The sequence below is a fragment of the Solanum pennellii genome, chromosome 6 (genome assembly GCF_001406875.1).
Source record: "Solanum pennellii chromosome 6, SPENNV200".
NCBI lineage: Eukaryota > Viridiplantae > Streptophyta > Magnoliopsida > Solanales > Solanaceae > Solanum > Solanum pennellii.
Window position 1 is genome coordinate 52,831,474 of NC_028642.1, and position 25,429 is coordinate 52,856,902.

The following is a 25,429-nucleotide window of genomic DNA, read 5'->3' on the forward strand; positions in this document are numbered from 1 at the left end:
AACAGTAAATTTATTTCCAGTTTTTTGCCGGTCTGTGACCTATTTTCTCAAATATGCTATTAACTTTAGAAACAAAAAAGACATTGCTAAATCATTATTTTGTGCACTTTTAAAAGCATAGTTGTTTGTTGGGTTCTTTCAAGAAATCACATGACAATAATACTAGTACTACTTTTGTTTAACTTCAAAAGGAAACATTATTATGTGTTTCACTAACCTATGAAACATCTATTGGGGTACTTGCTTACAATCATTTCTACTCTCTCCAAGAAATTTATTCTACTTGTTTCATTTTCAAAGCAAAATTGTACGCATAAATGGGTTCAGAATTTAAAATCAATTAGTTTAACGCACCATATGTGTATATAACAATTTAAAATTAGTTGACGGAGTATTGTGTAGATTAGTATTGTAAACGTCAATGCAGATATTAGTAACACATTGGAAATTAATAAGGAAAATGGCACGCAAAACCTGACTTTTTGCAGATTAATTTGAGTCAAACCTAATTTTAATTAACAATAATATATGCATAATCAAACCTATACTTTTGTACCTTGTGGAGAAAGCAGATTCTCAGTCAAAGGTTTGTTTCCATTTATTCAAACTGTATTCTCAACCGACAAATTCTTGGAGGGAAAAAATAGATAAGAAATAAAAGTCTCTAAACGTAAAAAAGTGCTTATTTTACAACAAAGTATATAGCTTAACAGTTAATAAAGCGATGAAAATCGCAAGAGATTAAGATTTAAATCTTAGCAAAGACAAATGCTAGGTGATTTGTTCTTACATGTCGAAACCTTTGTTAGTTAAGTTATATGATATGCTTATGCTAGTCAAAGTAAGCAAGTATATGATTAAATAGTCGAGATACAAACAAACATCACCATTATTAAAAAAAACAAACAGACATTGCTTAGAGGAAAGGTCAAATTTATCATGTAAACTATAGTATACGTGAATCCATGGTCTCCTCATAAGACTAGATATTTTATGTATATATCCTAGAATTCATATAATATTACATGTTAGTAACTCATACTTGAATGGTAGGTTATTTAATTTAAGAATTTAGGGTCATTTCCCACTTGATATTTTATTTATAGGACCATCAATATTCTAGAAATTCTAGATTCGTCTGTGTGCTAGGATAATTAGGTGTATAATTCTCTATAATATATATGCTATAAAAGGTTTTCATTGCATATTGGAGTGACTAATCCATTGAGCAAAAGGCAAAAGGAAAAGCAAAAGCAGATAAATTCAAATGTATCCAAAACTTTTTCCACGCCGTGATTGATGGCCATATAATAAACTCAAAGATTTCTTATTTTTCACTCTTTTTTGAAGTGTTCCAATTGACAATTTACTCAATTTTGGAGGGAACAAACTTGGCCTTCATTAGTGAAAGACCCCACAAAACCATATGCAATAATCCATCTTTCTTTTTAGTCATCATTCTCAAGTTTCAACAACCACTTCAACAAAAGCAAAGCCACGTTACCGACAAATAATTAACGAAAATAGTTTAATTACTACTAAATATATATATTTTTAATAACAATTAGTACGTTCTATAAATGTTCCGAGAGACTATAGCGACATTAAATTTAACGACAATCAACTAATGTTTGTAAAGACTTTAACTGTATATCAGTTGTTGTTATAGTGACACAACACACATTGAGAGGGGGAAAAAAGCAAAGTCCAATTTCTCAACATTTCATTAGCCTTTTACCTTTACCTTTTCTTTTTTTTCCCTTTAAGATGTCTTAACTACTTTCAACTTTATAAATACCTTCAAACACCTCTATTTTCCTTTCAAAAACACAACAAACAAAAAGCCATGGATTGGTTTTCTTGGCTGTCGAAAACAGAACTAGAGCCATCTCTTGTTTATGAATATGGTCTAGCATTTGCTCATAATGAGCTAGAACAAGACGATATCGCGTATTTCAATCACGAGTTCCTTCAAAGCATGGGCATTTCTATAGCCAAACACAGGCTAGAAATCCTCAAACTTGCCAAGAAAGAACGAGGAAATGTTCCGAATTCAATGTCAAAGTTTCTCCTGGTAATGAAACGTACGAAGAAACGTTTTTCAAAGTATTTTAGGACGTGGATTCATCGCGATGAGTCAGCACTTGCACTTGTGTCAAGAAGAAGTTATAGTTCAAGAATATGGAAGAGGACAAAAATGATGAAAAGGAACAAGAGTGTTGTGGCACCAGCAAAACATACTAGTACTACTTTGTTGCTTACAAATGGTAGTCCAATATTTATGTCGAGTTCATTAAGAATGGATAGTTTTTCGAGCGCGATGGTTCATGAGAAGATGGAGGTTGATTGTGGTGATTATTGGGGTTCTTCTGTAGTTGAACAGATCAAGTGGGATTCAATGTTTCAAAATATGAAACCAACTTGAATTTTTCTCTTGTTTTTGGTTATAATTGGTGAGAGATAACTTTTTGGTTCTTTCACCAATTTTTCAAGATTTGGTTTGGTTGGTTGTTTGTGTGTTAGCGGTGGGGATAAAAGCAGAAAACCACTGATTGTGTGTGTTGATAATTTGATATGATGAGGATCTGTATTAGTAATGAGATTCTCTTCATGATTTTGAATATTTGTTATTTAAGCAATTATTATTTTTATTTGAATCCATCTTTTCAAATTTATGGAAATATTTTCATTCCCACAAGTGAGGTACGAGCAGGGTAAGATATACGCAGCCTTAACCCTACATCTATGAGGTAGAGAGGTTGTTTCCAATTCTTCGACAACCCTCCTCTGTTATCTAGGATTCAAATGGACAATGTGAATGATCTCACATAGGCAGAGTTTGAAGCCATTACATATTAAACAGAAATAAAAAGTGTAAAGAGACAGACTGATGGAAAATTTGGTATTATATCATTTCTTGAAAGTACTCATAAGTTCCAAGAAGAGGGGTAAATGTTTAAAAGCATCTCTTTGATTTGTGAGCTACAAAATTAATCCAATGTAAGATTGGAAAGAAAATAAAGGCTGAAACTAACAAACTGAATTATCAAGCACAAAACATTCTGTATAAATAGTAAATCAAAAATTCTGGGGAACTAGAACAACAATCAGTCCTTAAGAAAGAAACTCATGTTACAATTGAAGTTCCGGAATTCAATTTCCCATATCACCATAACGCAGAAAAATATAAAAGAGATGAAAATGAATCATCAATAGCTGCGACCCCAGTATGTCCACTTCTTAGCGGGTTTACCCGAGGCAAAGCACAAAGTACCTACGATGGTGAAGAGGCCGCGGTTAAATATGACACAGCAGTACTATCCAAGTTTGAATTAACAACAGTATAATTGGCAAGTCCACATGTATGCATTAGGAATGCTTACTTTTACTTTGATGTGTTTATACACGCTACAAGAATAAATAGTACCTTCAGGCAGCTCAGGCTGGTCAAATGGAGAACAAAGAGTCTTCGCTGCACCCATCTCCCCTTTTGTGCGTGTCTTTACTTCTTTCTCAACATCCTATTAGAAAGTACCAAAGTTTATATGGAACGAATTCAAGCAGGAAAAGAAATATCTAGCAGGCAACAAAGGGATCACATCAATTCCAGAGGAACATGCATCAGGGATAACAAACTCACTAAGTACGCACAATTTCATATTATTATTACAAGAGAAGGAGAACCTGCACTAACCATGAAACAAAGTGCTCTAGAAGGATTTCTTAGTTTAAGTTCATTATCATTTCATTATTTTTTGGCTGTGAAAAGGTGGCATTATTGGAAGGGTAGCCAATATAGTCTATTACAGCAGCTCAGGCATTAAAACATCAACTGGAACTAGCACATGATCTAGTCCAAACCAGACCTTCATTAATTGTTCTGCATAATGCACGTGAGTTCTTCTTAATCAATCATGGAAGTGGTGCCAAATAAATTGGGACAAAGGCAGTAGTATTTACCCGAAAGCACTTTTGGAACATTGGTAAACCACAAAGTACTACTCTAATATTCACAAAAATGCTACTAAAACTAATTAACTAAAAGTGGCACTATCCAAAAGTACTTTTGACAAAAAAAACATTTTAAAATAAGTTGATTTTAAAAGCTTGGCCAAACAGACTAAAAATCAACCGTACTACTGTGTGGCATTTCAAGATCAAAACTTGCTTGATGCAGTCTTCTTAAAGAAAAACTCCATATGTTTCCAGCCCAAATTTGAGAAAATTAAAAGATTCATCTCATATTTTTTTTTTTGAACTGAAAAGATTCATCTCATATGCAACTTAGTTTGATAGGATTTTACCTCCTCATCACACCAAGGAGCCAATATCAATTTCTTTTGGCCCAATGCTTCTGCAAATTCCTCCCAGGTCTTTACAACCTGAACACAAGCTTCCCGTTTTTGTTTTGCAGTTTCAAATAGATTTTGCTGGATAGAATCGAGCACATCTTTTACTTGTTCGACTAAGTTTGCCACAGGAATATCAGTTTTGGCTCCATTGTCACGGCGAACAGCTCGTACCTGGGAAAGTTATTTAGAGTTTTGGATTTAAAAACATAAAACAAAAGTACAGCATTTTATTTGGCTGCTTTAAGCAAACAAAATAATTTCACCATAACACAACATTTCTACCTGGTTATTTGCAAGATCTTTTGGTCCTATTTCAATCCTAAGAGGGACCCCCTTCATTTCCCAGTGAGAATATTTCCAGCCAGGCGAGTAGTTGTCTCTGAAGTCAGCCTCAGCACGAATACCAGATTCATTCAAGCTTTTAACAGTGGCAGCACAGGCATCATAGATTCCTTGAGTATTAGCATCCTTGTATGGCACAGGGATAACAACTACTTGAGTTGTTGCAACTTTAGGAGGTAAGACCAGGCCTTTATCATCTCCATGAGTCATGATCATCACACCAATCTGTCAAGGTACCAGAAAAAAGGAGCGAGAGTTAGTTTGACATCTGAATTATCAATAGGAGTTGTTCATTGGCATGGAATGCCCACCGTTCTGGTAGTATAGGCCCAGGAGTTCTGCCAGACCATAGCCTTTTCTCCCTTCTCATTTTCAAAATTTATCTCGAACATCTTCGCGAAATTTTGGCCCAAACAGTGTGAAGTTGCACCTTGGATACCACGGCCAGTATTAGGGATAAAAGCCTAGCAAACAAAGCCATGAACCATGTAAAAGAATGACAGATAAGAACAATTCTACCAACAGTTAAAGGGACTGCCAGATACTATCCCTGACAGAAATATCATCTTCTATACCTCTACTGTAGTCGTGTAGAGTCCTCCAGCAAACTTCTCAAGCTCACTTTTCTTTCCCTTACTTACTGGAACAGCTAAGAATTCCTCATATATACGTCTATACAACTCCAAAATGTCAAGAACCTGAAAAGACCGTCAGAACATCAGTATTTATTAGATAGTACTAGTAAGGCTAGATTCTTACACGTAAATTCACAATCCTTTCAAGGATAAATCAAGGCACCTCAGTTTCAAGTAACCAATTCTCAGTACAGCAATTTAATAATACAGAATTTGCTAAGACAAGTATTGACGAGATTAAAAAAAATCACTGCAAACAAAAGATGCACAAGTCAGAGACACCAACAGCGAATCTTAACTGATGTTGGAAGAACTCTAGGTGATAACAATCTTCAAGTATTTTTCAATTGCTGTAGTAACTTTCCAGCAACACCAAATATCAAAGGTATGCCATGCTTAATAAGAAGGAAAACAATTCTGGAAGCTAAAGAACTGTACAACCATCCACCAATAAAAAGGCAGTGGAAACTCGCATTTTCCAAGGTTTCAGCCAAGGCCAACAGTCCCAATTTTCACACAAGCAAAATTTGTCCATGAAACAAAGCCTATAAAAGCCCAATTTTGACAGAAAGAGGGACCACATAGATACATGAAAATGGCTTATTTGCATACTGTGATTTCATCCCTAATTCTACAAGTGATTATTGTATACATGGGGACACATTTCCATAATACAATTGAGTTAAGTCTTTTCACAAATTTACTAGCAAATGTCCTTTTTGGCTTATCCCAAGATCCTTCTCAAGTTAAAAGAGGTCCTCTTTCGTCCTTCCAGTACAATTTTTCCTCCAATTTGAACCTGAATGAAAAGGGGTAATACATAACCCTCATTTGAATTGAAATAAGAGCAAAACATTTACAACCTTGCTTTGCATCAGTATAATCTTCATCTCTAGACAGATTAACAGGCACTGATATCATCTCATGTCAAGACAGGCGAGCAAGCTGGTCCATGTAACTCAGACTAATTGTCAACTAGAATAGGAATTGTCCTAGAAGTAAAGTGTCTTGTGGTGCCGCCTTAAGCTTAGAAAAACTACAGTTCTCATACTTCTTTGCACCATTCCAAACTGAACAAGCAAATACCATTTTCTCATGATTAATATTAACTGAAAAGAATAGAAGAAATCTCATTCAACACTATGTCCAAGCATGATACAACCATAAGCCTCATGGTTTGATGCAAACAGCTCCAGAAAGCTTAGTTTTTCAACATAGAACTCCAAGTATAGGACAAAGGACGGAGTAGGAATAAACAGAAAAATACTTTTACAAATTACTAAATTTCAGTCAGCATCCAATGCTTTTGAGCTATGTACTACTCTGTATAGTAATTTTAAAGAAGCTTAAGAAAAAGATCAGTTTTGTTTAAGAAAAAAGATAAATGACTCAATTGCATATTCTAACATATAACCAAATACCTCTTCATCTGCCTCCTCCTTAGTTGCAAAAGCAGTGTGACCTTCTTGCCAGAGAAATTCACGGCTCCTGAGTAAGGAACATGTGCAAAAAGTGTTACACACAGCTTGAAGATCTCAAATGAATAGGTGGTTTTTGTTTATAATGTATAAGATAACTATACATAAGGAGAAGTGAAAGAAAGGAGATGACAATTAGGTCCATCCTCCCCAGAAAGACTAAAGCGAGTCGAAAAACAAATGGTTGCAGTCAGCACACCAAATTTTTTATGAGAGACAGGCGAAAAAAGATAAAAACTTCGAAAAGCGAACCTAATGAAGGGGGTGGGGTTGCTAAACTCCCATCGCACAACGTTGCACCACTGGTTAAGTCTCAAGGGCAAGTCACGATGTCCCCTAATCCACTTCGAGAAATAAGGATACATCACAGTTTCACTTGTTGGTCGAATCGCAATGGGCACCTCCAGATCAGAGTCTCCAGATTTTGTAACCCAAGCAACCTGTAGAACAAACACAACTGGTTGAGCATAGTTAATGGAGAAATGCTATACAATGTTAGATTGCTTATGAGGATGGTATTAACTGGAGACCATGATTGAAGTTGCCATTACTGAAATTAACACTAGAGAAGTGTCTTACATCTAGGAATCATATATTGCCCAAATTTGTGATAACTTTCTAACTATATGATGCCCTTTTTAAGGAGATTTAAGAGAACAGAAAATAGAAAATCCCTTTTCACTTTTTAAAAGAGGAATAGGAGCACCAGTTACAACTTAAATATATTTGGAAGATATAAGCCAATTTCACAAATCAAGGTGTCAGAAAATGGAAATGAAAATTAGGTATAGAAGTAACACTTAAAGCCTCCCAAGTTATTCACAGACTGGAAGAAAACAAACTTGAGTTAACAAAACAAAAGCCAAGTCTCACCTCAGGAGCAAATCCCTCTATGTGGTCCTTTTCCTTTTGTAGAACAGCAGGGGACACAAAGAGAGGGAAGTAGGAGTTCTTTATCTTCATCTTCTTAATTTCAGCATCGAAAAAGGTCTGGAAACAGAGAATTAAGGATGCATTATACATGTTATGGAAAAGGATTGACAATGGTCAAAAATTAAGACGTCAAACGCGTAGAATCTCGTAGATAACATTTTCTTTTCAAAAGAATAGTCAACATAGCTGACATTAAAAAGGATTTCAATCCTGTACAAGGCCGGCACCAAACAGTCAATTTGAGGAACAAACTTACCTGCAATATCTCCCAGATGGACATTGCCCATGGCCTTAAGATATAACAGCCAGAAATGTCATAGTACTCAATCATTTCACCACTAACAACCACCTACATTTATTAGTTATGGAGAAGTCATAATCATGTTAAGGACTTGCAATTGCAATAAGACAGGAAGTACATAGAAAAAGCAGTAATATTAACAAATGCATCATGCTAATGAGCAGACACATATTAAGTCACAAGCTACTAAAGGAATATATGAAATTGAGTTTTTTAACTATACTACTGGTCTGATAGAACACATTCCATGAGCCAAGGGACTATCGAAAACAGCCTCTCTAACTCCTAAGGTAGGGGTAAGATCTGCATACACTCTACCCTCTCCAGACCCAACTGTGACACTGGGTATTGTTTGTCTGATAGAGCACATTAAATTAAATTTTCTTAAAAACTGGAGATACAGGCAAGTTAAACGTAGCGAAGTATTATATTCCCCATGTCTTAAATTTCCTTTTGCTACTCATTATGACAGCATTTGTATCCAGCAAAACTCATTTGGCAATAAGGCATTCTAATACATCAAAAGGGAGCCAGGAGCTTACACTGAATATTAGTATTAATAGGTAGGTTGTAACTTCTAAGCTTCTTGTCACAAAAAGAGAAGAAAAAGTATCGCATAAAATAGGCCAGATACCTTATAAACTCACAAAGAAAACATGAAAATAAAAGAAGACGGGATACGACATAAGATAACAAAATCCCGGAAACTCATAGCTAAAAGTGTCTGGAAACTTAAGCCGTGAAAGAAGAAGAAGATAGCTAAAAGTAAGTGGAAACTCTTCCAAGACTTTCTGGGTACAATGCAAAATGAATAAAGAAGAACCTTGATACATTTGATCTCTAATAGTTGAATATTTCAAGCTTACCTCAGAATACCACTCTCCAAAGTTCTCATCTTTCTTGTAAGAGAGACCGAGACCTGTCTCTTTCTTGACTTCTTTCTTTTTTCCATGAACTACCTCTTTCTTGCCTTCTTTCTTTTTTCCCTCTAAACAAAAGCAAGATGATAATATTATACAAAGAGCAGACTTAGAAGATTGAAGAGTGAGAACAGAAAACTTGTGTTAAAAGCAATCAGCAAGTGAAAAGTACTTACTATCTGCATCTTTACCAGCCATGGCAGCAAACACCTCAAACGACAGCTAATAATGTTCCCTCCAAATTGCCAATATACTATTTAACAGCAAAACAGAGAAAATATCACCTTGCAGAAGTAGACAATAATCATATACTTCTTTTTCTTATTAATTTGATTTATCAATCCATTCAAGAATATGAACACTTTGCACCCTTATCAATATATGCATCAAAATTTCCATCCAGATCTGCCTTTCAACACTACAAATTACTAAATTACTCAAAATAGAAGCTGCTAGCTATGAATAATGCCCAAAATGTAGTTTCAAGAAGGTCCTACATCAAAAGGTTTAAACTTTTGCCCATCTAAACAGGTCGGACTTAAAATCATGACAATAATGAAAGAAATGGGTTTTTTAGCACACTCCAAAACAACATAATAACCTTATAGCACATAATTAAAAAAAGAAACAGCAACATAATTAAACATATAAAAAAGCTTCATATAATGTAACACAAAGCCCCCATTAAATCCCATTAACATGAAATTAAATAAAGCATCAAATCTAACACAATGCACCCAAAACAGAAAAAAAGATAAATTGAAAGGAAAAACACAATAAACGAGGTTTGGGCATTAGCAATCAGAAAACCCGAGATTGGCAGCCATCTCAGACTTACCTTGGCTATGAAGAGAGACGAAAACGGCGTCGTACTGAGGAGGGTTTGAAGATGAAGCGGCGGCGCAACAGTGAAGGAGAAGGAGAGTGTCAACGCTAAGAAAGAGTAATGAAAATGCGACACTGCTCTTTATCTAATTTGACCCAATATATACTGTAAATATGTCGATTGATTTTCCAAAATTACAAAATGGTCTATTATCTTTTTGTGGTAGGTTTGAAATAATCCTCTGAGTATCATTTCAGTTATTTTAAGCCTTTGAGTTTCATAAATACAATGTTCGATAAATTTTCGTAGCTTAAATAGGGATAAGGCACTAGCTTCAAGTAGTTATTAGACTATGACTGAAATTTTAGAAACATAATTTAATTAAATTAAGGTCTTATTTCTACTTTATTTTTTTTATATAATTTTATACACTTTTTTGACTTGCGTAGTTTTCTAATATATCTCTAAGTCATGGAATGTACTAATTACCACGTAAATCAAAAGGTGTACAAAATTACAAAAAGAAAATAAATTTGGGGTATTAAAATGTTATCTTAATTAAAATGTGTCGCTGAAATATCGATTATAGTTTAAGGATATTTATATTTTACCCCAGCTTAAATTTAATCGAAACTATGAAAATAGAAAATACTTAGTAGGAATTCATATTTGAAAAGTACTAATTTTGTAGTTTATGTTATTTTTGGTTTGTTTAAAGAGTTTGATGTAACTTTTTGAGATGTAACTTTTGTTATTTACTATTTACTTTTGTGTTTGATATAGTGTTTTACATTGGGGGTTTAGAATTTGACCAAAGTTTCTCGATTTATTTTACAATTCTGATAAAATTTAACAAATAAAGTTCGATAATATTTAATAGAAATTAAAAATACTCACTTTTGATACATTTAAAGGGTCAAAATTGTTCAATTGATACTTAAAAGGACTACTTTTACTCTACTATCAAAGATAATGGACCCTCTTTTGTCATTTTCTCAATTTTCTTCTTCAATTTATCCGTAACATGGTTATAAACTTATAATAAAAAGAAAACTAATGTGAAAAAATATTTTAACAGTTAAAGTAATTTATGAATAAGCATTCAAATTTTACTCTACTGCACCAAAGTCAAAAGAAAATGGAACCTGTAAGGTTTATTATACTTCTGCAATTCTATCTGCAAGATCCACTAAGAGCGCAAATCTATTTTTTTTATTCTAAGCCAATAATATGTAATATATTTCCTAATCAATCAACTATAATTAAAGTTGCATATATGGCAGATATACACATATTTCCTAATCAATCAACTATAATTAAAGTTGATTTGTGATTAACATTTTTGAGGTTTGCTTCTTTTTAGACTTCAATTTAGTAAAATCATTGTTTTTGTTAATCCATTTATCTTATTATCATAAATAATTTTCTTATCAGTTATCTTACAAGATAGAAATAAAGTATTCGTTTACTTTACTTTTTCTAAATCTAACTTGTAACATTATATTAGGTATGTTGTTGTCAATGTTGCGTCAATGATTAATTTGCTTATTAAAAGTCATTAAATTTCTTTCTGTTTTCTTAACTAATAAATTGGCCTTGTTTTTTGTTAAACAAATTGCAGCATTCTATTTATACGCTTAAGGAAAAAGATAGTAGAGTAATTCGATCATCATTTCATTCATCAAATCATTCACGTACCTATAAAATATAGTATACTATTATTTTTTAACCATCAAAATTAAATTGTTTGGTTTGATGTAAGCATCTTTAGACTTTACTCACTAAACCCCTTGTGTTGTGGACATATATATACAATGATTTCTTATTTGTTTAAAACGTATTACCTTTGTTTTATTTGGAAAAGGACAACAGTTGTGGAAGAAAAATCTACACTAGAGTGACCAAGAAGTCCATAACAGAGCCCTCTTCTAAGCTGTGACTGATGGCAAAGAAAAATAAAATAAAATTATATCGTCGATTTTGATCAAACTCGCACAATTTTCTCCATAAGCAGACTCACTATTCGACATGTTATAAGTGATTGTTTTTGTCTTGTATGTTTTCCATATGTAAGACTTTGTTCACCTACACTCAACAACACATTTCCTCTTTTATCGTTTTCAGAGATTGTTTAGTATGTGAGATGAGATAAGTAAGGATATCTCATGAGATTATCTTATTTCACCTTCTGAGATGGTAATCTAATAATTCCACCATTTCAGTATAAATGATAGGATAAAATAATCACGAAATTAGCTAATACTTCGAAGTTCGAACGAAATATATGGTAAAGTTAATTTCAAATTTTATTAGACATTATTATTTATCCTTTATCCCACTATCAAATGACCCCTCAAAGTTCAAGAAACCATAGGTTATGGTTAATAGTAGCCATAAATCAAGCAAATAAACTTGTTGCTAAGCGCTTTAAAATGTGGACTTGTCGACCAGATTCAATTTGTTGTAATTTTGCTGTTGTGCCATTGAGAAATTACTTTACAAGATGGAAAGCAGCTATGTTGAAGAGGAATACGGAGTTGGCAACTGCTAATTGACAAGAAACTCCTACTGGAGTTGTTTGCGAATCGATGAGATTGCAGAGGTAGAGTCGAGATTTTTTAGTTAATGAATTCTCGTTAACAAGTTTTTTGCTTACTAAATATAAAAAATTTGAGGTAAAATTATTGAGTTCTGTTGATTGAGGTAAAATGAGTTCTGTTGGTTGAATGCATGAGAAGATGACTATTGAGATCAAAGTTGTTCCAACCCCAGATAATTAAACAAGAAAACTAAACAAATATTTACTAATTAACTGTAACAAAACACACTTGAATCAGTGGAGTTAGGAACAGTTGCATCTACCATTCAAAAAGTTCAACCAACTCGAATTTAAAAAGCACCCAAAAAAAAAAACTAGCACTAAATTAATGGCACCTGACAATTACACCACTTAAATTTTGATAAAACTGTGATATATAATACATAATAATATGCTACCCTCATTAAACTAGTATATTACATATCCATACTTTTGTTTCCTATTCACATTCAATCAAATAGTACAAAATTATGGTTCTGTTTTTTTAGGGCTGAAAAGTAACAACAACAAGAAGGGGGCAAATCAACCCAACTACGGTAACTGTACATCACAAATATAATCTTCGGCCTTTGACATGACGGAGAGCCTACTAGGCTTAGGCTGAAAATCACATCTACGCCTGAGTTGATGAGAAGACGGTCGAATCAAAGCAGCAAGTGCTCTCTTCACCAATTCACCTTCCACAGCTCCAATTCGAACAAGCGAATTCGTCATTGCCGATCTCCTCATATTCAATGGATGACTCGAGTGATACGATTGACCGTGACTCCGGTTAGTAGTTTTTCTGTGAAGGCTACAACGGAATGAACCTGGATGTGTTGTCGGCGAACACGTACAGTGCTTCTTCTGATTGGAAGAAGAAGGTAATGGATGACTATTCTGCTGCGGCTTACGAGGGAAAACCGAAATTGAAAGGTTATTAGAGCTGGAAAATCGTACGGACGGGGAAGGGGAAACTGATCGACGGAGATTAACTCGGGTTGGAGAGGTGGATCGGGTTAACCAATCGGATGTTTGAGCAGAGAACGTGGAGGAAGAAATAGTGGAAGAACAGAACCGACCCGATGGTGAAACGGATCGTTGATGATTATGGTGCAATTTGTTTTTGGACGACGACGACTCCATTGTTTAACAGAAGTTCTTCACTGAATAAATTTCGGCAAACTTAAGAACCGAAGGGGGAGAGGTATATATAGGGGTGAAAAGGATGGCAAAATAGTAGTTTTAGTGAAATTTGAGGGTGAAGGTAAAAGAAAAGTCGGTTCTAGCTTTTCTAAATTGTATGAGGAATCGGAAAGAACTTCCAAAGTTTATGGACTACTCTTAACGAAGGCAAATTACATAACGTAATCCACGCGACATGAGAGCAGTGGCATACACGCGTTTGATATAGATATATATATATATTATTTATTATTATTATTTTTTTTTTTTATGTTGAACGTAGTTTGAAGCAATTTTGTTTTCCTACCAAGGTCATAAAATAATTAAATTAAGTTACTCTTTACCCTTTAGTTAAATTTTTCAAAGAGACAAGGATTAATGAAATGAGGGAGTACTTTTTGGACTATTTTAATTGATCATTTTTTTTATTTTATATTGTATTTAAAAAGCCATTAATGACTAAAAATTACTATTGCACTTCATTAATTATTTTTGGAAATTTTTACAAACAAATATGAACTCTTTAAGCATAATTTATTGTAATAATAACAAAGGAAAAACTTAATCAATAATTTCTTTAGTTTAATAATTAATGTAATTAATGTCCATAATTGTTTGTCATGTTAAGGTCATGCATACCTCTCAAAAAAAATGTAATACAAAGTGTAATTTGACTAATATAATCTTATTATATCAAGAATATCAAAAATCTACATAACTTTTTAATTAAACTACACTGTCATTAAGGGTAAATTTGAATGACTAATTATTTAAAAATTAATAATTAATTTTACACATCTGTTTTTAATATATTTATTAAATAATTATGAAAAAAAATTAATACGACTTATATATTTTCAATAATATAATAATCAAATAATATGACATGCACTAGTTTAAAACAACGACAAAAGACTGAGCTGAATTGGTCACTTGTCACTAGATTTTAGGGGCGCTAAAAGTCTGACATGCAATCACATGAGCGTTCAGTATTGCCCCTATTATTGGAGGAAACTACAGTGATACTCAAGAGAATTGAGTTACGAGAAATATCCTCCATTTATGGATCGAATTTAGGGGTGAGAAAAATTAAAATGAAAAAAGTGTCGTTAAGTTGTTGTTATTGACTTATTGAATTAATGAGTTTTTAATGATTATTAAAAAAAGTTATTGCATTATCAATTTAGTATTAATTTTTAATATTAAATAAATCAAAATTCTATTAAGATTAATAATTTACTATATTAATTTATACGTAAATATTAGTATATATCAATCTCAATACATTATTAGTTAGTGTCTTTATCCTTTGGCCTTCAATTCATACTACAAAGTAATTTTTAATTCACAATTTCATATTTATATAAAAATATAAAATAAGAATCTTATTCCTCTTAATTTCTCTTTGTGTTATACTTGTATAGTTTTTTCATTACATTATTGTGTTGTAGCGTCAATTTTTTATAAGTATTTTTTAATTGGTTAAATCGAAAATCAAACCATTAAGGACCAAAATCGATAAACCAAAAGTCGATAAAAAATTTCTTATTACTTTGTTACTTAAAAACCGAAAATCGATAATATATAAAATCGAACAGACAAATGCACACTCCTAAAATTTAGTATCAAAATAACTAGGTTAACTTTATGATCAAAGATAGTGGTAAAGCGATGATTACTTTTTTAGATAAGTTGCATTTGTTAAAAAGTGTCATGTCCGTCAATGTAGGTTTGTGCATCTAAACTTAATTGATTTTAAATTCATTGAATGATAAAATAAATAAAAGACTTTAATTTAATGAGAAAGCGATTCTCAATAGTCAGTGATGGATTTACGATATTAAATATGTCAATAAAACACAATTTTTAGGAAATAGTAATATATAACTTATAGATATAAAAAGTTCATTCTGTTATAGGAGACCTTTTAGCACGATCCGAAATTTTAGGGTCGAAATTTATTTTTTTGTACGATTTTTTACAAAAATAATAAAACGAAAGATTGATCTCAAAATTAAAGGAAGAGAAGCTAAAATAAATAAAATATCCATAATGAGACTTGACACCATGATCGACTTAAAAGAAGATCTACCACTATACTACGACTTATTTTATGTTGATGAGGAAATTCAAAACTAATATATCTACGTAAATATAAAAAAATTTATCTTATATATATAATGTAATTTTTTATCAAGGGAATTCAGCCGAATCCACATGAGTCCACCCCGTCTCAATTGGTGGCATTAGCATTGGTTAATTTGCCTTCTTATGCTACACACGGCAGAATGTTACTAATTTTATAGAAAGAGGAATTTATCGTGTTAATTTTATTTTTCCACATTATGAGAATTGTAAAAAACAATTTTACTAGTATTTGATTGACGGATAGAAGAGGAATGGAAGCTAATCGTAGTTCAACTATTGTGAGATGATTTAAAGTCAAAGAATATTGATACTTTTTCGATCCATAGTAGATGATGTTTTCAATTTAAATACATTTTAAAAGAACTTTTTTATTTTTAGATTAGTAAAAATGTTTGTATTAACTTATGTTAAACTAAATTTTACATATTTAATATGATTTTCTAGTTATATAAAAACTCACTTATCTAAGTAGAAAAAAAAATAATTCATACTTCCTTAATAATGCGAAACATTTTTTATTTCGAATTAACAAAAGTACCACTTTATGTGTACTGGAGAAGGCTTATGTAGAAGCTCTTTCAAAGAGTAATGGTTAAATTTCCATAATTGTCCAACTTCTAAATGTAATTGTTAATTTTGTAGGGTATTTATTTGTTATTATTATTCAAATTTATGATTATTTTTATGAGGATTTTTTTATTTTTTTAACGTCGGAAATATTTATATTTACACTTTAAGAATAGGTTTTTTTTTTATATTTGATTTTTAAGTGGTTGAAATCTCATTTCTTTGTAACGTTTGGTGCAGGGTATTCGTTTATATGCTAAAAATGTTTTGTTACTTGAACAATGTTAGTAATCTCGTCAAACACAAGATAAGAAATATAACAATATACACCTTTTGTTTCAATATATATAATATAATTTGACTATGCACAATTTTAAAAGAAAAATGTATATATCAAATTTGTGTTATATAGATATATTATAATATAATATTTATTTATGTTATAAAATTTATAAAACTTGCGATATTTCAATTGTATTACTATTAAGATAAAATACAAAAACTGTATTTAATTTTTTTTTAATTTGAAAAATAGATCAATAAACAACTAGTCAGGCGTGGACCACTATAACTAATATTCTCTACATCGAATTCTTGCTATTCGATTTGCTAATAGTATAAATTTGATACCTGATTGGATGAACGCAGAGTTTATATTTCAATTTTAAATATATAAATCTAAAATTTCTGTACGCTTATTCTAATCATTTTTATACTATTTATGAAAATATCATAATGAATTTACTAGATTGGCAAGGCAATATGCAAACCGTGTTCTGAAAAAATCTTAATTTATAAATACAAGTTTTATGTTTACTTATTCTGTTCGTATATTCGCAAGCAAAATGTACAAATTACGGCCTATATTTATATGTACTTACTTTGTTTGTATATTTGCAAGCGAAATGTACAAACTACAGCCTCCACGACGAACAAATCATAGCTACAAAGCACAATTTTCAAAAAAAACTATAGTTGTTGAGTTTTATACTATCTACTATCCTTGCTATTTTTGAGTTTTTTCTGAATTTATTTTTATTTTTATTTTGTTTGAAGCAAGGTGGGGGAAGAAGCCGACTCTTTTTGGGCCCAAAATAGTGATACGTGGGCCACCATTCTGTGATTGGTACCGACTACTGGGCCCTGACTAACCGGCCCATACAATCATAAAATTATTTTTCATATATTTGTTTAAAATTAAAATCTTTTTTCTTACAATAGATAAAACAGTACTTATTACGTGTAGCTCTCACTAGCAGGGGCATAGTTATATTATATTTGGTGTTCAATTGGATATTTTTATCGAAAAATAATTCATATATATAAGTAAAATAATATATAAAGTGATTAAATATCATATTTTAGATAATTTTGATAAAATGAAGTGTTGTAGTCCAGTAATTTTAAACGTCTCGAAAAAGTCAATACTTAGGATGCTCATATGTTCTCGAAACTCACTAGCAACGGTTTTTATTTTTTCCCACTTTTTTTAGATACCCCCAAGCCTTCAATATAGTTAACTACTTCAGAAATGAGTGTTATGCATAAAATGAATCATACAATATATGAGGTCAGATTAATCAAATGGTAAATATGAATAGTAAATATTGGACGTAAAATTCTTTTTGGAAAAGGGTTTCAAATATTGTTAGCTTTGGACTAGAGCACAGGAGAGAGTTGCAGGAAAGGGGGATTAATTATTTTTTAAAACTAAAGGACTTAAATTATTTTATTTTTTTAATTAATTAAGGCTTAGTATTATAATTTGACACTTTTAAACCTAGTACTAAAAAGACGACTATAGTTTTTTCACATTTTAATTTTTAGCATTAATCACTTATTCTTCAAATCATTTTTTAAGATTCAATATTAAATATCATTAATATACATATTATGATAAATATTTATAAAAATATTTTTAAATGACGTGCAAAATCTAGATAAGTAAAGTGAAGGTAAAAAATCTTTTTAATGTTATAAATCCATTAAATAAGTGGATAGTCCATAAAGTTAGTACATGAACAACCATTCATATTCACTAGGTTACATGAACCTTTTTGGATAAGTATGTATCTATTTATTATGATACTTAATATGGTGACCTTTGGAATGATTTCTCACTCTATAAATAGGGTTGTTCATTCACTATTGTAATATATACATATGAAACTTATATATACTTGAATAAGAAGAAAGTCTTCTCCTACATCTATTTCTCTTGTCTTCTTCTTATAATCTTGATTTTACAACATTTAACATTTGGTATCCATTAGTTACTTCAGATAAAATCTTGTGGGTTAATCATAGTCAGGATTCAAGCAGTAAAAGTGGTAGATTTAGGTCACATAGGGAGTATATTATTTTTAATGCATGGGATTGTGCGAACAATAAGAAGTACCTTCAAGCATATGATTTATACATATAATTTAATAATGGAGAAAAGGATAAATATATCTTCAAATTATCACAAAATGATATATAGATATTTTTCATCATATTTTTTGGATATTGATATTTTTACCGTTCAAAAAAATCAAGCATATTTACGCTTCACTCTAACAGAAAACTAATTAAATACACGTGACACAATACTATGACTCAATCCAATTTGACCAATTAATTAACTCAATATTCAAATACCCGCCTATTGACCTGATTAACACACCCGACACCCACTACTCAGACTAATACAATTAGGTAGGACCACTTGTATAATCTTAATTTACTTAGCTTATTTGTTACCCTCTCCGTCCGTAATTGTTTGTCATGTTACGCTTTTTGAAAGTCATAATTTTCAATGTTAAATTAGATCACATTAATTTGATATTTTAAATAAAAAAAATTAGATATTTTAAAACTATATAAAGTACTATAAATTGCAATTTTTTTGCATATTAATATGATGAAAAATTACATCTTAAAATGTTAATTAAAATTTTTATAATTTGACTCTAAAAATAAAATCATGACAAATAATTTCAAACGAAGGAAGTAATTAGTATCGTATAATTAGCTCAAAAACTTAACAGGGACTACTTGTTTGATATTATTTTACTTAGCTCATCTATTGATTAATATTATGTAATTATTTCAAAATACTTAACGGACTTAAATCTTCCTTGTTTGACTTATCTTGTTTGAGTGTCAATTTTTATTTTTTCTCCTTTATTCTTAATGTGAGTACTAACCAATGTATTCTGACACTTTTTCTTTTTTCTTCTTATTTCCAAAAGGGAAAAGGGTCAAATATGCTCCTAAACTATTCGAAAAGATTTAGATATACCCCTCGTTTAAAGTTTGGTCCATTTATATCCTCGCCGTCCAACTTTTGGTCTACATATGCCCTTATGGCCGTTAGTTGGCCAACTCGATATATCCAACTCATTTTACTTTTTCTTGAATGCCAAATGGATTTTCCACGTCATCTTTATGTATTATCACTTGACATTTATATTCAAGGGAAAAGGGTCAAATATGCCCCTAAACTATTCGAAAGGTCTAGATATACCCCCGTTTAAAGTTTGGTCCATTTATACCCTCGCGTCCAACTTTTGATCTACATATGCCCTTATGGGTGTTAGTTGGTCAACTCGAAATATCCAACTCATTTTACTTTCCTTTAAATGCCAAATGGATTTTCCACATCATTTATATATATATTATCACTTGACATTTATATTAAAAGAGAAAGGAGTCACTTATGCCCTAACTATCCGACCTAATTTTAAAACACATATGACGACCGTCTTTTAAATGGTTCAATTATGCCCCTAATCCAACTCATATATGTGTGAATTATTCTGTTATTTACATCATCATCGCCTGCTGCAGCTTGCAGTTGTGTCTGTAACGTTGTTGCGGTGAATTCCTCCGCTCTAGCCCTTGCCTGTGAGGTTTGCGCCTCCAGCTCCGCATTGCGCCGAAACGCTTTTCAAACCTCGACTTCCTTTTCCTTCAGTTGTTGTGCCATTGATTCCTCGGCGGTTCCAATCAAAGCACGATAGTGTTTGCCTTTTAAATGGTTCAATTATGCCCTAATCAGACCCATATATGGTATTTAAAAAAAGGGGTCGGGTTGTATAGATTATTTAAAAGACGGGTCGTATATGTGTTTTAAAATTAGGTCGGATAGTTCGGGGCATAAAAGACCCCTTTCTCTTTTAATATAAATGTCAAGTGATAATATATAAAAATGATGTGGAAAATCCATTTGGCATTTAAAGAAAAGTAAAATGAGTTAGATATTTCGAGTTGATCAACTAACACCTGTAAGAGCATATGTAGACCAAAAGTTGAAAGGCGAGGGTATAAATGGACAAAACTTTAAACGAGGTATATCTAGACCTTTTTTAATAGTTTAGGGGCATATTTGACCATTTTCCCTTGAATATAAATGTCAAGTGATAATACATAAAAATGATGTGGAAAATTCATTTGGCATTTTAATAAAAGTAAAATGAGTTGGATATTTCGAGTTGGCCAACTAACAGCCCAAAGGGCATATGTAGACCAAAAGTTGGACGGCGAGGGTATAAATGGACCAAACTTTAAACGAGGGGCATATCTAAACCTTTTCGAATAGTTTAGGGGCATATTTGACCCTTTTTCCTTTCCAAAAATATAAGTATTTATTAATTAATGTGTTCTAATTTTTGGACGATAGATATTTAATTTGAAAAGTATGATGAAATGTATCTATACACTATTTATGATAATTGAGAGTATATTTGTCATTTTCCTATTTAATAAGTATAACCTATTAAAATCTACTCATCTGTCCATTTTCATTTGTCATATTACACTTTTCGAAAAGTCAAGTTGATTAATTTGTAATATTATATTATATTAATTTAATATCTTAAACAAAAAAGTATTATATTACAATTTCTTACATATTAATATATTGAAAAATACATTATAAAATATCAGTCAAAATTATTATAATTTGACTCTTGCAAAGGAATTCATGACTTTAAAATATTTATTGCTATGTATAAAGACCATTAATTTACATTTATTGCTATATATAATTGAATTAATTAAGATTTGACTAAAGAATTACAAACTTAACCAAGAACATGCCTTGTAATAATGTGGAAAATATTTGTCATAAATGAATAAATCAACTGGACACATATTCTACTCCTATATAATAAACCAATGTTTCTTCCAAATATATTGTGAAGCTCTCAAAATCTTTCAATATTTGGAGATTTTCATAACATTTAACAGTCTTTTCATCTTCTCTAACGCACTTCTTTTGGGTTTTTGTTTATCTATCTTCTCTTCAATGATCGGACTCGATTTTTTTTTTATTGGTTAAGTTGAAAATACATTATATTATCTTTTTAATTTATTTCGTTCATTTTTTTTTCAACTTGGCCAATAAGAAAATCAAAACTGAGTGTTGAAGAGGCGTTAGAGAACAAAGAGAAACCGAAAGCGTTGCACTAGAAATATGGAAAAGATTGTTGAATCAATATATATATATAAAGCTGAATATAGAAAAGCTGATGTGGCAGGCCTATATGATCTCCATTCCAATTTATCTTTTCTCTCAATTTTTTAAACTTTTTTTTTATTTTTTAAAATAATAATCTACTAAATACATCTAATGCATCTATTAACTTACAATTAAAGAGGACAATGAAAAGTTTTTACATAAATGATATTTTTATTGTTCTAATGGAGTATGAAGAATTATAACGGTTGTCAATAACTTATTACAATCAAATAAAAAGTATAAATAAGAGAGTACATAATCTGAAAGTAACAAATAAAATTCCAATTTCATTGCAAAAAAAAAAAATAAAAAATTACTACCTCATATAAATCAAGAATTCTGATTTGTCTATACAAATGAAGTTATGCATGAGAGCACATAATTGAAAAGTAAGTTGACGAAATGGAAGAATTATTGCAATAGAAGATATACTACTTCAGGTAATTGAATTTTTGAAAAGTTTTATTGCCTCAAATAAATAAAAAATTTATTTGTTTGTACAAATGGAGTCAGACAAGAGGATATGAAGGTGAATTAACAAAATTGAAGAATCATTCTTCAAGAAGATTTACTGCTTCAGGTAAATCAAAATTTTGATTTGTTATATAAATGAATTCATTAGAATATACTTGTGCAAGTTTAATTATTTTATGCCAACGAAAATTATAACAACGGATCTACCAAAATTGTACAATGGAATTCTATATAGAAATTCAATATACCAAAGATCGAGAAACATCTAAATGTCCTCTAATATTCAGTTTGTAAATCCTAAAAATAATGTCTGAAGTATAGTTTTCTAATTTTATTCTTTTTTTTTCACAAATAAAAAATGAATAAAAAGATGAGGCAAGAAATAGCAAGATTAAAAAAAGAAGATATTAGTAAATTTTTTCTAATAGTATAGAATAAATTTAGTGTGATATAATTAGAAAAAAAATAAAGAAATGAGGCATGACATTGCAACTTGCAAGATAAAAGGAAGAAGATATATAGTAGTGGACTAAGTAAACAGTAAAAGGGAGGAAAAGAAAAAAAAGGAAAGAATTTTTTTAAAATAACTACATACAATAAAAATAAACACAAGAAAGGAAAACAAATGTAAAAACGTTACCCAAAAAAGACGTTATTTTTAATTATTTTTCCGTAACTACTTCTCTCTCTTTCTTCATTGAATTTATTTTTTAGAATTTTTTAAAAGTATAATACATTAGAGAGGAATTTAAGAAAAAGTGACAAATTGTAGTGCCATGGGGACTAGAGAGAGAGACAAACATGATATTTAAATTTTATTTCACTGATTTTATAGATCAAAAGAAAAAATTGTAAAGAAGAAAACAAATTTCAATTATAGTAGTAAACTATGATAATAAGGAGGAGAGATAAATAAGATTTTCTCTTTAAATTTATAAAATAGAAGATAAAAAGACTAATTTAAGAAAAAATATTAGTAAATTACAGTTATGATGAGGAGAGATGAAAGCAATAAATTATAGTAAAAGTAAGAAAAAGAGATAAATAAGGTAATACTTTAATTATGTCATATATTAAATTAGATACTATTTTATAATTTCTATTGAGTTTTTAACATAAAATATAAATAAGAAAAATATTTAAAAATTAAGAAAATGGATAACTTCTTTTGAGTTTTTTTAGCATAAAATATAAAGGAGAAAAATAATTAAATAACCAAGAGATATCTTATTTTTATCAAGAGAACTTATTTATTTAAATTTTTTTAAAAGAGAGTCTGTGAATATTAACAGAAATATTTAATATCTGCGTTTTTCTTCAAATTTATAAATTAAAAGAAATAAAACAATTAAGAAAAAAGAAGCTTTTTGTGAATAAAAATAATTATTTATGGTAATACAGAAGAGATATAAATAATTATTTTTATTTATATATATATAGAGATTGAGAGATGTATATACAACCGCAATTACATAAAGAATAAAGTATTTAAAGAAACTAATAATTTGAGGCATTATATACTTTAACAAAATACATATATATAACAAATTTGGGAAAAACTTTCTAAACAAACTTTATCAGAATGCTGATAAAAATAAAGTTGAGTTCTTTTTACAAAAAAAATTCAGAAAAAAAGTTTATTATTATAACATATGCATACAAATTATATTAGTTATTTTGAGATGAGAAAAATAATCACATCTTTTTAAGTTATCACGTGTCTTCAAAGCATTAAGATAATCATAGTTTCTCAATTTATAAAACAAATAAATTTAGTAAATTATAACAAAAAAATGTTAATTAGGACTTTGACAAACAAAATATGAGATTTCTACATTAGAATTAAAATTATAAATTAAATAAAAGAAAACAATTAAGAAAAAAGGAGCTTTTTGTGAATAAGAATAATTATTTATGGTAATACAGAAGAGATATAAATAATTTTTTTTATTTATGTATATATAGAGATTGAGAGATGTATATACAACCCCAATTACATAAAGAATAAAGTATTTAAAGAAACTAATAATTTGAGGCATTATATACTTTAATAAAATACATATAACAAATTTGGGAAAAACTTTCTAAACAAACTTTATCAGAATGCTGATAGAAATAAAGTTGAGTTCTTTTTACAAAAAAAATTCAGGAAAAAAGTTTATTATTATAGCATATGCATACAAATTATATTAATTATTTTGAGATGAGAAAAATAATCACATCTTTTTAAGTTATCACATGTCTTCAAAGCATTAAGATAATCATAGTTTCTCAATTTATAAAACAAATGAATTTAGTAAATTATAAAAAAAAATGTAAATTAGGACTTTGACAAACAAAATATGAGATTTCTACATTAGAATAAAAAATATAATTTAAATTCTACAACGTTTAAGAAGAGTAAAAGAGAATAGTGACAAAATTAAGCATGATAGTAAGGAAGAAAAATAAATAATATTATTATTTCTATAATCTTTTTTTAAAAATAGAAGGTAAAAGAAAGGGTTTAAGAAAAAGTGATAAATTGTAGTAATGTGAGGAGAGGGACAAATAAGATATTTGAATTTATTTTTTTACTGATTTTATAGATCAGTAAAAAAACTTTAAAGAAGAAAATTTTCTTCAACAATAATTATAAATTATGACAATAAGGAGGAGAGATAAATAAGATTTTTGATTTTTAAAAATTATAAAAATGTAGAGGGTAAAAAATCTAATTTAAGAAAAAATATTAAATTATAGCAATGATGAGAAATGATGAAAAAATAATAAATTGTAGTAATGATAAGATGAGAGATAAATAAGGTAAATATATTTATTGTAATCATAATATAAGTAGAGTACTATAACTATAATTTAAAAAAAAAACTAAATTAGATACTATTATAACTTCTTTTGAGTTGTTAACCATAAAATATAAATTAAAAAAATATTTAAAAGTCAAGAAAAAGAGAAAATAATAATTATGAGTCTTCATCAAAGAGAAATTTTATTTATTTATTTACATATTTTACGGATCAAGAGAAAAAAAATTAAAAAAGAACTTTTTGATAATAATAATATTTAAATCTATTTTTCTTCAAATTTTATGAATCAAAAGAAAGAAAATTATTAAGGAAAAAGAATAATTAATTATGATGATAAAGAGGAGAGATAAATAAGATTATTATTTAAAAAACTAAAATGT

The 25,429-nt window shown here is 29.9% G+C and overlaps 3 protein-coding genes across 3 annotated transcripts; 1 reads left to right on the top strand and 2 right to left on the bottom strand.

The window, feature by feature from the left end:
• Positions 1-1,781: 1,781 nt before the first annotated feature.
• On the top strand, positions 1,782-2,657 carry LOC107022568. The gene has a single exon (XM_015223156.2). The coding sequence runs from the start codon at positions 1,847-1,849 to the stop codon at positions 2,423-2,425; it is 579 nt and encodes a 192-aa protein (XP_015078642.1). The 5' UTR covers positions 1,782-1,846; the 3' UTR covers positions 2,426-2,657.
• A 296-nt stretch (positions 2,658-2,953) lies between these two features.
• LOC107023384 (proline--tRNA ligase, cytoplasmic-like) lies at positions 2,954-9,956 on the bottom strand. Its single transcript, XM_015224066.2, has 13 exons — positions 9,800-9,956; positions 9,138-9,214; positions 8,908-9,029; positions 7,997-8,089; positions 7,681-7,797; positions 7,060-7,247; positions 6,751-6,817; positions 5,270-5,392; positions 5,006-5,158; positions 4,635-4,919; positions 4,305-4,523; positions 3,428-3,521; positions 2,954-3,274 (listed from the first exon to the last, which is right to left on the bottom strand). The coding sequence occupies exons 2-13, from the start codon at positions 9,157-9,159 to the stop codon at positions 3,210-3,212; spliced, it is 1,548 nt and encodes a 515-aa protein (XP_015079552.1). The 5' UTR covers positions 9,160-9,214; positions 9,800-9,956; the 3' UTR covers positions 2,954-3,209.
• A 2,736-nt stretch (positions 9,957-12,692) lies between these two features.
• LOC107022773 lies at positions 12,693-13,658 on the bottom strand. The gene has a single exon (XM_015223364.2). The coding sequence runs from the start codon at positions 13,509-13,511 to the stop codon at positions 12,918-12,920; it is 594 nt and encodes a 197-aa protein (XP_015078850.1). The 5' UTR covers positions 13,512-13,658; the 3' UTR covers positions 12,693-12,917.
• Between the last annotated feature and the right edge of the window lie 11,771 nt (positions 13,659-25,429).